The 12,245-nt window shown below is 35.9% G+C and overlaps 1 protein-coding gene across 7 annotated transcripts in view; it reads left to right on the top strand.

The window, feature by feature from the left end:
• Positions 1-374: 374 nt before the first annotated feature.
• The window catches only part of LOC110374190 (uncharacterized), a 111,537-nt gene continuing 99,666 nt past the window's right edge, over positions 375-12,245 (top strand). For 2 of the 7 annotated variants that reach the window (XM_064036531.1, XM_064036530.1), the window contains exons 1-13: positions 1,487-1,663; positions 1,968-2,216; positions 2,428-2,551; positions 4,044-4,214; positions 4,556-4,670; positions 4,912-5,066; positions 5,481-5,681; positions 6,079-6,188; positions 6,381-6,516; positions 6,923-7,089; positions 7,711-7,871; positions 8,214-8,319; positions 10,538-10,576. In XM_064036531.1, the coding sequence (XP_063892601.1) occupies positions 1,550-1,663; positions 1,968-2,216; positions 2,428-2,551; positions 4,044-4,214; positions 4,556-4,670; positions 4,912-5,066; positions 5,481-5,681; positions 6,079-6,188; positions 6,381-6,516; positions 6,923-7,089; positions 7,711-7,871; positions 8,214-8,319; positions 10,538-10,576 (1,848 nt within the window). In that variant the 5' untranslated portion in view covers positions 1,487-1,549. The other 5 variants (XM_064036534.1, XM_064036533.1, XM_064036536.1 and 2 more) reach the window with 4 other exon arrangements.

Here is a 12,245-nt window from a genome sequence, read left to right as displayed (position 1 = left end):
GAACGAACGAACGTGAACGTGACGTGATCGGATATAATGTGCTACTAACCACTCTACCCACCCTACTGGGTGGTCTTAACTGGTGGTGGTGGAAGTCTTTGATACGAATCTGTTAATTATTTTTATTCCGTGTTTTTATCCAGCTGCATCAAGGAGGTCTTCGCTAAAATATTATAATCGGCCGGTTGTAAGCAGACCAAAAAAAGAAAAAAAAATAGAGTGCGTTCCAGATAAACCAAAACAAGCAGCACATTAAGCATATGTACGGCTTTTAGCCATCTCTTTCAAATATTATGAAATTGAATGAGACAGAAATCTAACCAGAGAAATGACTGACAGCTGACAGCAGAAGTAATAATGACATTGACACAGCACAAAATAAAACATGTGCGACGCGATGTATTGATCGACGATTGTTGAATAAAAATTAAAAGAAATATGATTATTGTGATGTAATTTAAGTGTAATTATTAATTGTGATATTAGTGTTATAACTTACAAGTTAACAAAATCCTGCTCAAAAATGATGGAACATGTGAGGATGTTTGATTGGTAAGCACAATCTCTTGTTCTTCTACCGGTTTGTAAACACTCCAAAAAGAGTATTTTAAAATTTCATAAAAAAGTCGACATCTACACATCTATCTGTACACTTGCAACATGAATGATCCTCATTCCGCCACATAATATGCCTTCCATGACAGTCATTTTCCACGCAACTTCTTTGTTACCTGTACCACTTTCAAACATCCAATTTAATAGTTATATTATTGTTAGATATGCTACTAAACATCTAAGTTGTCACCACATATATGCAATGCTATAATGTTCTAACACACAAATAATGAGATGACACCTATCTATTCATTCCTTACCTACTTTGTTGACACCTGTGTATAAAGCAAACTATAAAGTAAAACCTATGTATAAAGTAAGTGTACGTTTTCTTCAGGTGTGCCTCAGTGCATGACCAATACTTTGTGGAGGAGGCAGATCTAGACAACTGCAACACAGAGAAGATACTCCGGAACAAGTTCCTTGACCCTCTACTGTCCAGTGACTCCGAAGATGAAGAGAGGCATAATAAGATAAACTGGGATGAGATATTTAAGAATAAACAAGTGAGTACTCTCCTGTGTTGTTCTATTATGTTCTAATTAATTTCTGTATACATTAATTCAGTTCAGTAGTAATAAATATGTGAAGCATAAAGCACTGGTACCCAGCTGAATCCGGTTAGACTGGAAGCCAACCCCAACATGATTGGGAAAAGGCTCAGAGGATGATGAGTAATAAATATGTGAAACAAACTACACAACTACTATATTTTTACTTGTATATCTTACTTACCTATTGTATTGTATGTAAATAACATAATGTAAAGTTTATTCTGATCTAACCATAAAGTGCATTTACTTAGTATTTTTGTGGAAAAAGTTTTAATTTAAACTTGGAATCTTCCTTCATATGTTCTATATTTCAGATTCAGAAGCACAAACTATTTGTGCCATGTCTGCGACAAGTGCCAGCATACCCCAAGCTGTCCAGCATGGACTTCCGCAAGCACCTGCAGTTCCTCAAAGTGCTGAGTGCAGACAATCCTCACATTTTACCTGATCTCTTTATTGGTAAACCTACAAGGAATGATATAAAATTATTTGAGGTTAGTATTTCAAGTTTACCCACTCAATAATTGAATGACATATAAAAAAGGGTGAATTTTTACTTCCATTGGACTTTATTTACTTTGGTATCAATAAGGGTAGGTTGCACCATGTAATAATAACCAAACCACAACCAGCTATCAAAATTTTTTCTATCCAAGAATACAACTTTTAGCAGCTTTATTTATATAGTTGAAACATCCATAGCAACTACAGCAATGTAGCCAAAGCAAAAAGTTTTTTCTCACTGGATATATATTACTAGCACATATAAGTTTTCTAAACATACTTATACAATTTCAGACTGCAAAGGAAGAATACTTAAAAGAACAAAAAGAGTACAAGGAATGGGCCAAATCTCTCTGGACAACAGACCACTGCATCCGAGCCTTACGTCCCAAACCTACCATAGAGACGGTATATGAAGCTGAGTACAAGGTTAGGGCTCAGCGAGTGCAGTCACTGCCTAAAAACTATGATATAGCTGCACAGATACCTCTTGAAAGTACTAAGAGTAACTGTGAATTAGTGCTTAAACAGGAGCTGATTAATGTAAGTATTTTAGTTTTGTGGGAAAATAATAAAATAAATTAGCTAATTGAATTTTGCAAAAAGGCAAATAGGTTCCTACCATAGAATAGATTACCACTAAATTTGAACACTAATACAATATCAAATCTGCTAAAAATAACTTGCAATGTAAACATTATTCTGGTTTGGTTATGGTCCCTTCAGAAACTAAAATAAGTTATTTGTCTTTAAGGTACCTCTATCAGACATGGCACAAGTACAGGTTCCAGATAAAATTACGAAGGTGTTCAGCATCATCAGACCCTGCACTGTACCAGAGCCTTGCCACAAACATCCTTATCAAATTGTATTGCCAAGTAAGTAAAACGAAATACCAATAATTGATTGCACACTCATTTAGTTTTAGTCTAATTACTAATTGTTATTGTAGCATGTCTATAGGTAAATAGATCAAATTCAAATCTTGCTGGGCCAATAGAAATTTTATCTTCAGTAAGATACATGCAGGATGTAAAACATTGCTGTCTAAGGCAACTTGTGATAATTAGAAAGTCTTAATTGTCTATCACACTCAAAGCTGTGGTTTTCTATCCAGTAAATTAGTTAGGTTTAAAGAATTTATTCTCATAAGAACAATTGGACATAGTTATGCAGAAACGTTCCAACCCACTGTACCTACGCGTTTAGATATAAGCATTTACGCGTTTCAGTTGTAGGTATTCTTTTTTATTCTAACTAGTAAAGGTACTAGAGGTTTTATTGTTGAATTATATTGAGTTTAGATAACCATATGCTAAAGGACCATGAGACAAATTGGGCTCATTGTCCAACAGAGTTATAGCATATGCCGTTGTGAAGGTTTTTGTTTGTACTAAAATTGTTACTATGGGCACTACCTTCAATTCCATGGCAAAAAAAAGATATGCACCTAAATAGGTTTTGTAGAAAAAGACGATTGTTAGGAGTCGTAGTGCGCTTAATTCGCAGGATTTATATTATTAACCGGCTTCTTAAAAAGGAGGAGGTTCTCAATTCGTCGGGATCTTTTTTTTTTTTGTATGTTCAACGATTACTCAAAGACTCCTAGACCGATTTGGCTATTAAGAGGAAGGATATAGTCAAGACATGTTCGTGCACGTTCATATTACGTTTACATTCTGGTTAACAGAAACGAAATGTGTCGAGATGCCATTGCTCAGTACCTATTACTGCTCGTGTCTAATAGGTAGACGCACAGTAGGAAGTTGTGATATCATTTCAATAATATGGTATCTAGGGTTATGCAGGCACACACAATTTAATCCACCGGCAGGATATTTAGATGACATTATTATTGATATTGATTGAAATGTTAACAAAAATATTTTTAACTGATAGCAGCTGTTTTTTTTTTCATGTATACATTAAACCTGGAATTAAAACTAGTTAAAGGCGTTCAATAACAAAACCTACAATGCCATAACAGCACAACTTTTTGCAGAATATTGGTTTATTTATGGTCGGAGAAAAATATTTATAGCAAAATAACCCCATGGATTCTTCGCAAAAATGAGTTTAAATCTTTATATTTAGTGCTTTACAAGTATATTCATAGTGGTCTCATCTCTGTTGGTGGGTGAGCCCAGGCTTCATACATTTTTGCCCATGGTCCTTTTAGGCTGTTCAATCACAATAACTCGATTTCGGGTGACTTGTGGGTTGGAACGTTTCTGCATAACTACGTCCAATTACAGTTCACTTAAAATGAGTTACATTTGATTATATGTATGAGCAGATTCCAAAAGCAGTTGTGAAAGACATGACTCGTTTGCCTTTGTATATTTTAACCTTAATATATTTTTCTTTTAGATGAAGATGCAGTATCAATGTTACCTATAACAGAGATACACCGCGAGCTCGCGTCGTACGCGCTGAACAACGGCGCTCAGTATATTGCGAGTGAGAATGCTCTCAAGTGTCTCGTGCAGTGGAATAGACACTGGTTGTTGCCGCTGTCTGTCTGCAATACTGTTGGGCCTGGTGAGTGTAGACTATGTACTAAAAGATTAGTATTTTAATGTTTATATTGTGTTGCGAAATACATTATCTTTTTCCATACTAAGTTAAAGTAGGCGTTGCGTTAGCACAACATTCATAAATGATACCAATTTGCAAGCATGCAAGGTGACAATTTTTTATGTACTAGTGAGCTCTAGTTTTATCACCTGCTAAGTCTTTTCCCAACTTTATTAGGGTTTTTCGTACAGATGATGCACCTAAATATTTGTGATTTTCAACTGCCTATGTCCTATTTAGCCCAGTTACCTGGGCAAGACTGGGATTCTGTCATCCAATAATTAATTAATTTGTGTTCGAATCAGACGGCGAGGCAGTGAACGTGGTGGTGTTGGGCAGCGAGTTCTCCGTCAACAAGGAGGCTGCGCCCGTCAGGACTTACAAGGCATTCAGACATCTGCTCGAACATGCGCTTATACCGTGAGTACTGATACTGACTTTAATAATGACTGTATATTAGTTACAGTGAATGAAAACATGTTTGTCATGAACCTACAGTTTGTAGTAAATTCTATATTTATTTTGACTTCAATTAACATTGATGTCTTCAAGCTATAAGTATGTGTTTTATAAATCCCAAATACTGCTCGAAGAAGTATGTAGTTCTTTGATTTGATTATGATATATTTTATTTTAAATTTATGCTTATTAATTTCAACAGGTCGTCAGAAAAAGAGAGGGTATTAGAAAACAGCAAAAGCAAGGCTAAGAAGAAACACACCTCGTCTCCTAAGTTGGACGTGTCGGCGGCCGCCATTACAACTGACGTGGAGATGACGAGTGATGACGATGATCATCACTTGTGTATCGATACCGGTATGTTAATCCTGTCCCTTTGTAAGGCCGTATGCAGAAACAAAGCTGGAAGATTGGCGCGAACATTGACTTATAAGCTTTCTTTTTGTATACGGCTTTTTTGTGAAGTGTCGAGTTGTATGTTGTTGTTATTTGGCTAATGTTTTTTTTTAGAAAATTATATTTATTATTTAGTCTCATAAATGAGTTAAAAAGGGAAATAATTTATTTTCCCAAAATAACTCTGTTTGATTGAACATTTTTGGTCTTATACGAATGAACTAAGTTTTTGAAAATTTGTTATAGACAATTCTTTAACGATTTTGGCCGGTGGTCAACCGTACAAATTGACTGAAGTACAATTACATATTTTATATTAAAAAATGTGTATAATTTTCATATTGATTTATCTTTTATTCTATTTCTTTATCGCAGGAGAAGAAACCGACATGGACTTGCCACTATCGTCTTTGCTCAAGGGGCAGTCCAAACGCATCAAGAGTTCCCCGCGCGCCGCCCGCGCTCCCGCCAGCCCCCGCGCCGCCCGCGATGCTCCGCGACACGTCACCCGCGCCGCCGCCAGGCGAGCTAGCGACGATGTGGGGGATATTGGAGTCTATACTTGCACTTGTAAAGGTAATACATTATTTTGCGTACCTTTATTATTGAGCAACTGAACCTTATGTTGACCATAAAGAACAAAATAACAACCAGTAATGTTATAATGAAAAATCTCCTAAGAAAATAACGTCGCCAAAATGCAGGTTTTTAAAGGACGAACGAAGCACGTTACTGGCCCCACCCTCATACGAAGTTTCAAATATCAAACGCCGCATTACCTAAAAGAAGACGCCTGACCTTTCTGCCTTATGACATCATCTTTCCTTCATCCGTAATTAAAGCTGAACTAATCAACTGAACATAATAAACATTTATTTGATTCCAACTATTGCACTTAATAAACATGCTAAACACCATCCATTCATTTTATTCATTTTCATGAATAAAGCAACTATAATTTGTTTTATCTCAGACACATTGTTCGAGCAGCCTCCGCGTCGTTCGTACAAAAGATGGCAGTTCAGGGACAAGGCGACCAATGAACACCATGACATTATCGTACATTGTGCACATAAGACTAGGGTAAGACATTAACATTACCATTATTTTAATATTTTTTAAGACAATATTTAAGTTTTACATACATAGTTGGAAATATGTATTGTGTAACTAATTTTATATGCTAAAATTAAAAAAAATACCTAACACACTCTCAAACTATCGCCATTATACTATTAGTCTGATATTATGTTTACTGTTTCAATTATTTTGCAGGATAAATCAGGCGAAATAATACTAGAACCTCTACCAGAGTATCAGATGGACTTAGGAGCAAGCGAACAATCCGCCGACAGTCTGCGCAGCATCGCTCTCTCGCTCGCTCTCAGGAAACAAGCCTCAGTACTCAATGGTATGTCATCTTAAATAATTTAAGCTTTAAACTTTTATATTTCATAGAATTGCACCAAGCTCGTAGTCTTGTTTTAATTTCAACGCAATTTCAATTAAAAATACAGTCTCCATAAATACCGTTTCGGCGATTAAAAACCAATGCACTTCTGTATTTTAACACGCTTATATTAGCTTCACTTGTAAAACAAACTATGTATGTAATTTTGTCACCGTATCGTCTGTTCAAGAAGAACGGGAGTAAAATATGGGTCTCTCAATTTTTTTCTCTAAATATTTATTTCTAATTTCTAAATATTTCTCAATTTAGTAACTTTGTTATGTACAGCTGAACAAGCTGCTTAGCCTGGTTTCACTCTTGTTCCGATGTTATCGCTTCCACTATATAGATTACTCTTTACCCACAGCCCGTATAGACGGTCAAACAGGCGATGTGGCGACCTTCGAAAGCCACACCTCTGAAGACTTAAATCAGCAACACTCGGAGCTGAGGAGACAAGCACTCGGCTCCGTGCAGGCGGCGTTGCAGCAGCTGCAGGGCCTGCTGCCCGGAGACTATATCCTGCAGCATGAGGTCAGTGAGATATTATAGTGACCCTGATCCTCCCCTCCGAATCTCCCCCTGATCTCTGTCTCCGGTGGTGTCGGATTGCCGTCCCATCGGGCTATGAGAGTGAAGAAATAGTGAGTGCACTTGTGTCTGCGGAAATGCTTGTGCACTATAATTTGTCCTGGGCAGTTTGCTATTCTCCTTACATGAGTACAGCCGCCGTAGCCGATAATTGGCTAGGAGGACATCATCATCATCATGATAGTGACCCAGGCAGGTATAGGTTACATCCAAGCTTTTAAACTTGTATGTTTATTTATACCGCGTCTTATCTTTCTCCGGGAGTCTTAACACTCGTGATTTTATGTTCCATATCTGTATAAAAAAAAATTCGTACAGCTGTTGAGCGATTAATTTGTAGAGTCTGTCAAAGGTTTTATTTCATAATATAGAATATAGACTACATTACTATGATATGATACAGGATATTACGAATCATTTGTGCAGTGTTTAAAATTAAGTGGCATTATATTCAGTATTCGATGTTCGAACGTATCATGAACCAAAAGCGATAAGTACCATTTATACATATAACTTCCCGTTATTTTAATAATCCAGCCTACATCACCAATATTTGTTGTTCAGCAAAGTCACGGGCCGAACTGTCTCCTGCTGTCTCCTAGCGCGACTAGCGTCACCCCGCAGCTGCGGCTGACGTTCGACAGCACACAGCTGGTGGAGGCTGATGAGGCACACACTGTCAAGACTGCCCCAGTGCTGTGTGACGTGCTACTGCCATATCATAAGTGAGTCCTGTATTATTTAACATCAGTTGCAGAAAGAACAAGATAAAATGTGTTAGTAATAATTTAAAGAATATTTTATGTTAATGGATGGTTCTGCAACCGACGGTTAAACTACTTAAATAATCAAGTAGTAAATAGTTTATCAACCCATATGACACAGTCGGGTCGTACAATCAACAATATTTCATCCGTTATGAAAATCAAGATCGTTTTGAAATGCGACGGTTCAAAGATTGGCTAACAATCCAACTGTGGCACATACATACAATTTCTGGTTAATATTATTTTCATAAAAGGAACCGATTTCTTTTTACAATGTTAATTTAAATTGTAACCACACAGACATCGCAGAATTCTGCCATGCACCTTCACCCCTTACGAGAGCCAACTAGCCAAGGAGTCTAAGAAGCCACAGTCTAAGAAGAAATCTCCGCCTCAAGCCATCAAGGTAAAGAAACGATCCAAACATAAACGTAAAAAACTCGCCACTACAGAAAACTAAGGTACAGTTTATGTACCATGTGATATTTAATGTTTTCACAAAAGCAATAAAATTATATACAAAGCAAATTGTGACTTATTTCTATAACCTTTGAGCGGAAAATTGATGAAAACTTAAATATTTCATGGTTCGCATTGTCGTTTTGTATCGACAGGCGTATTGAAATGCTATATTTTTGCTAGCTACACAGTAAGGTAAGATATTAAAAATTATCGGGTTCGATTCCCGTACGTGAATATTGAAAAAACTTTGGTCCAGAGTCGTGTAATTTATATCTCGTCGTGGGAAAAAATCAAACAAACAACCCCATGGCGGTGTATTGGTAAAGTTGATTAGACATTCTCATCGTTTTTGGCTTATCCACGTTATTCTTGTGGATTATATTCAAAACGGCAGCAGTCGGTAGAAAGCGATCAAATTATATTCTTCTTCAGTATTAGGACAAAGAAGTGCGGATTAAAAAAAATCCAAAATATATCGATGTCTCAAAAAATCTCCAAAAAAAAAAAGTCTTTTCAGCGAAAAGAAGCGGAACCAGAGTATAAACTATGCCCGAACTACCGACATCTGTCGTGATGAGTGTGAACTAAAGGCATAACGTGGATATGTCGATTGGATTGGCTCAAATTCGGGTATCATGTATGTAATGTATGTTCGTTTTGTTAATCTGATCTGGAGAGAAAGATACACACTTTATTGCAGGTTTTATTATTTAGTGGAAGTGATAAAATATACAGATATAATACTTTGCTTTTCAAAGAAAAAAAAAAACTGTACAACTTACATCTCAACAGGGCAAACTTCAAAAAGCTTATAATCATATTCAGAAAAAATGTCTTCATATAAAGCCTGTAAAATGAAAATTACTTACTATAGTTTCTTATCAGATACAATATTTTTGGTTCTCCAAAAATTTTAATATCGATTTAAATTATTATTTTAAAAATTCCTCGCTAAATAATAGCCCTGTAATAACACCTCGCCATCTTTCTCTCTCTTCTAAAAGTAAACCACTAATGTTCCTCTGCCTGAAACGGCTTGAATTTTCAGGTGTTTCCACAGGAACATGAGAAATTCACGAACTGATACAGAGTTTAAAATGTGCCTTGAAACCGCCAATGATCCTTGCTGAGGTGAGGCGGATACTTTAGCCACGGGTCGCTTCTAGTTGTAGGGTTATCCATAGTAAGCGAACCTGTGATTTAATAGTCAAAATTGTTCTTCAAATCTATGCTAGTATAATAGTTTCATTTTTTGTTTGGACCCTAAAGGCTCCGAAACTACTGAACCGATTGGCAAAATTGTTTCACTGTTAGAAAGCTACACTCTTCCCAAGTAAAATAGGCTATATTTTATCCCGGTACGGGCAGTAGTTCTCACGGGACGCGGGTGAAATCGCGGCACAACGGTTAGTAGACGTTATATTTTTATGAATAGGCAAAATTATTTTTTGTTTGTTTGTCTTTTGTTTTCAGTTTAAAAGAAAGCCGCGAGTTCGTCCCTGTCGACTCGAAACTTAATTTTAACGTTTATATAGAGTGGGTTTATCGACTTTAGCAAGAGAAAATAATGTTTTTGGTTGAAATATTTTTTGTTACTTTTGATTTGTTACTTAACTAGGTAGCCATTACAAGTCTAGCAACTCCTATGGTGATCGGAAAAAAATTGTAATCAAATAGAATATTATTTTTTAAATTATAAATTGTAAGCTCAAATATAGCAATACCTCAGTTGTATTTAAGGAAATTACATGTATTTACATAATTATAAGAGTAATAAAAAATAATATTTATAAATTAAATTAAAGATGAAGAAGTATTTATTTAATAGTGAAAGACTACTAACACGATAGATATTTCATAACGTCTCGCGATATAATGATCTAAAGAGAAAATCAAATCGCATTATAAGAAAAAAAAACGTGCTTAAAGTAATATAAAAGTGGTTGGAAATAAATTCTGCGAAAATAAACTAAATAATTTCATAATAAAAAGTAGGCACTTGCTAAAATGGTCACCCTAAGGATTCTTTCACGCGGGCCAAGCCGCGAGTCATCGTAGGCACATTTTAAACGTCACGTTTCAGTTCACGCAGGTACCTTACGCTCAGTACTAAGGAACGTTCGGATGTTTGTTTGTTTCACATGTGGACATCTTGTCGTTAGTGTGAAGCGGAGCGGCCGGCACGCGACCACACCGCCAAGGTACCAGGGTTATACTGTGCCGACCTTACGTGGCATTGCAGAGATTAGTTTAGTTCTACTGGGATAATGTACCTTATGGCTATGGTTTTAAAGTTCAGTTTAAAACTTTATGTTCCGTCTTTAAGCTTGATATACATAAACGAGGCAATATTTTGCGTTGCGTTCGATTTTTTTTTCACACGTTATTTTCATTTAAGTGCCTTTATTTTGGAAGAGAATGCTAGCAATTATACGTTATATATTTATTATTACTCAGCCATTGCTCCTGGTAGAACTACGTAACTAATCTCTGAATGTATGTGAGTTTGAGACGGCGCACGATTCACGAACTATTTAACATCAATCAACGGAGAAGCCAATATTCCCGTAACATCAGAAGTGGACTGCTATTTTTTGTTGTAAAATCAACTGCACACGTAACTTTATGAATATAATCATTTTATGCTGTTTTAGTTCCACATACGTCCTGATTAAGACATCATTTTAATAAGTTATTAATTGTTAATTTATTACCTTTTAAGCTATGTAAATCGTTTTTGCTGTAAACTTTTATATTTCACCTTTCGTGTTATGTAGAACTGAAACAACGATCAAATTCATCTAAAATATAACTAAGTAATCCCTCCGTTGATTGTATAAGTTACTTATAATATTTACTTCCATTTAAAACTTCAGAAAATGGGACCATCCGTCAAGCTTTTTGTCCGCCGTCTTCTAATGATAGCTGCCTGATACGCCACTCGGCAGTCATCATTGGACGACATAAAATTGCCATTTTAACCGACTTCCAAAAAAAGAGGAGTTTATCAATTCCGATGTTTGTTTTCTCTACAAAAAAATAATTAGACTTATTTTTATTTGCTCTGGCAATTTTGGCGGACAAAAAGTAGAAACGTTCTCATCGTTTGGGAGCGAATGTTCAGAAGTGGGTTTTCCAGTGGCGGATTTACACTTGTAATTATTACAGAGCTTTAGACTCTGACCTCCAGACTCATGAGGTGCCCCTCCAAGGAATATACCAGAGTATGTTTAGCAATGAATATTTCAGAAATTGTGTTGACTCATAAAATTTTAGGATTTGTTCAAGAATAAGTAAAAGGCACTGGAGAGGCCTGTGTTCAAAATCGAATACCATATCTTTGTGTCGTGTGTGGGCACAGCTCTTATGTGTATTTATTATTACGAAAGAATTTTCAAGAAGGATACTTTTATGTACTCAAATCTATTAAAATCCCGTATAAAAGGGGAGGATCCCTATTGTCATAATATGTGACTAAGTTCCGTATATCCCTTTTCAGCCCTCCGCCACTGCGATCATTCATTCATTACAGTATTTTAGATACAGGTTCTATAAAAAGTTAACATTTAAATTAGTGGGAACAATTTTCGTTATTAGTACAGTAAAAGATTTAACTTTGGCTTGTTGTTTGTGCTTGAAAATTAAACTTGTGTAATGACTTGACATACGCACTCTTTTCTCTCATTAATTCTGAAATATTATATATTGCATTGTCAGAACATTATTATTAACCTGATTTTGATTTTAAGTCACTTACTTACTAATTGGGCTGAGACCGCTTGAAATAAAAGAAATGAATTAATATGTGCATACGCAAGCCAAAGTTAATCTTTTGATATTAATAACTATTCCAAATGTTATGGCGATGTT

Source organism: Helicoverpa armigera, chromosome 10 (assembly GCF_030705265.1).
Source record: "Helicoverpa armigera isolate CAAS_96S chromosome 10, ASM3070526v1, whole genome shotgun sequence".
Classification (NCBI taxonomy): domain Eukaryota; kingdom Metazoa; phylum Arthropoda; class Insecta; order Lepidoptera; family Noctuidae; genus Helicoverpa; species Helicoverpa armigera.
This window is presented reverse-complemented; position numbering and strand designations above follow the sequence as displayed.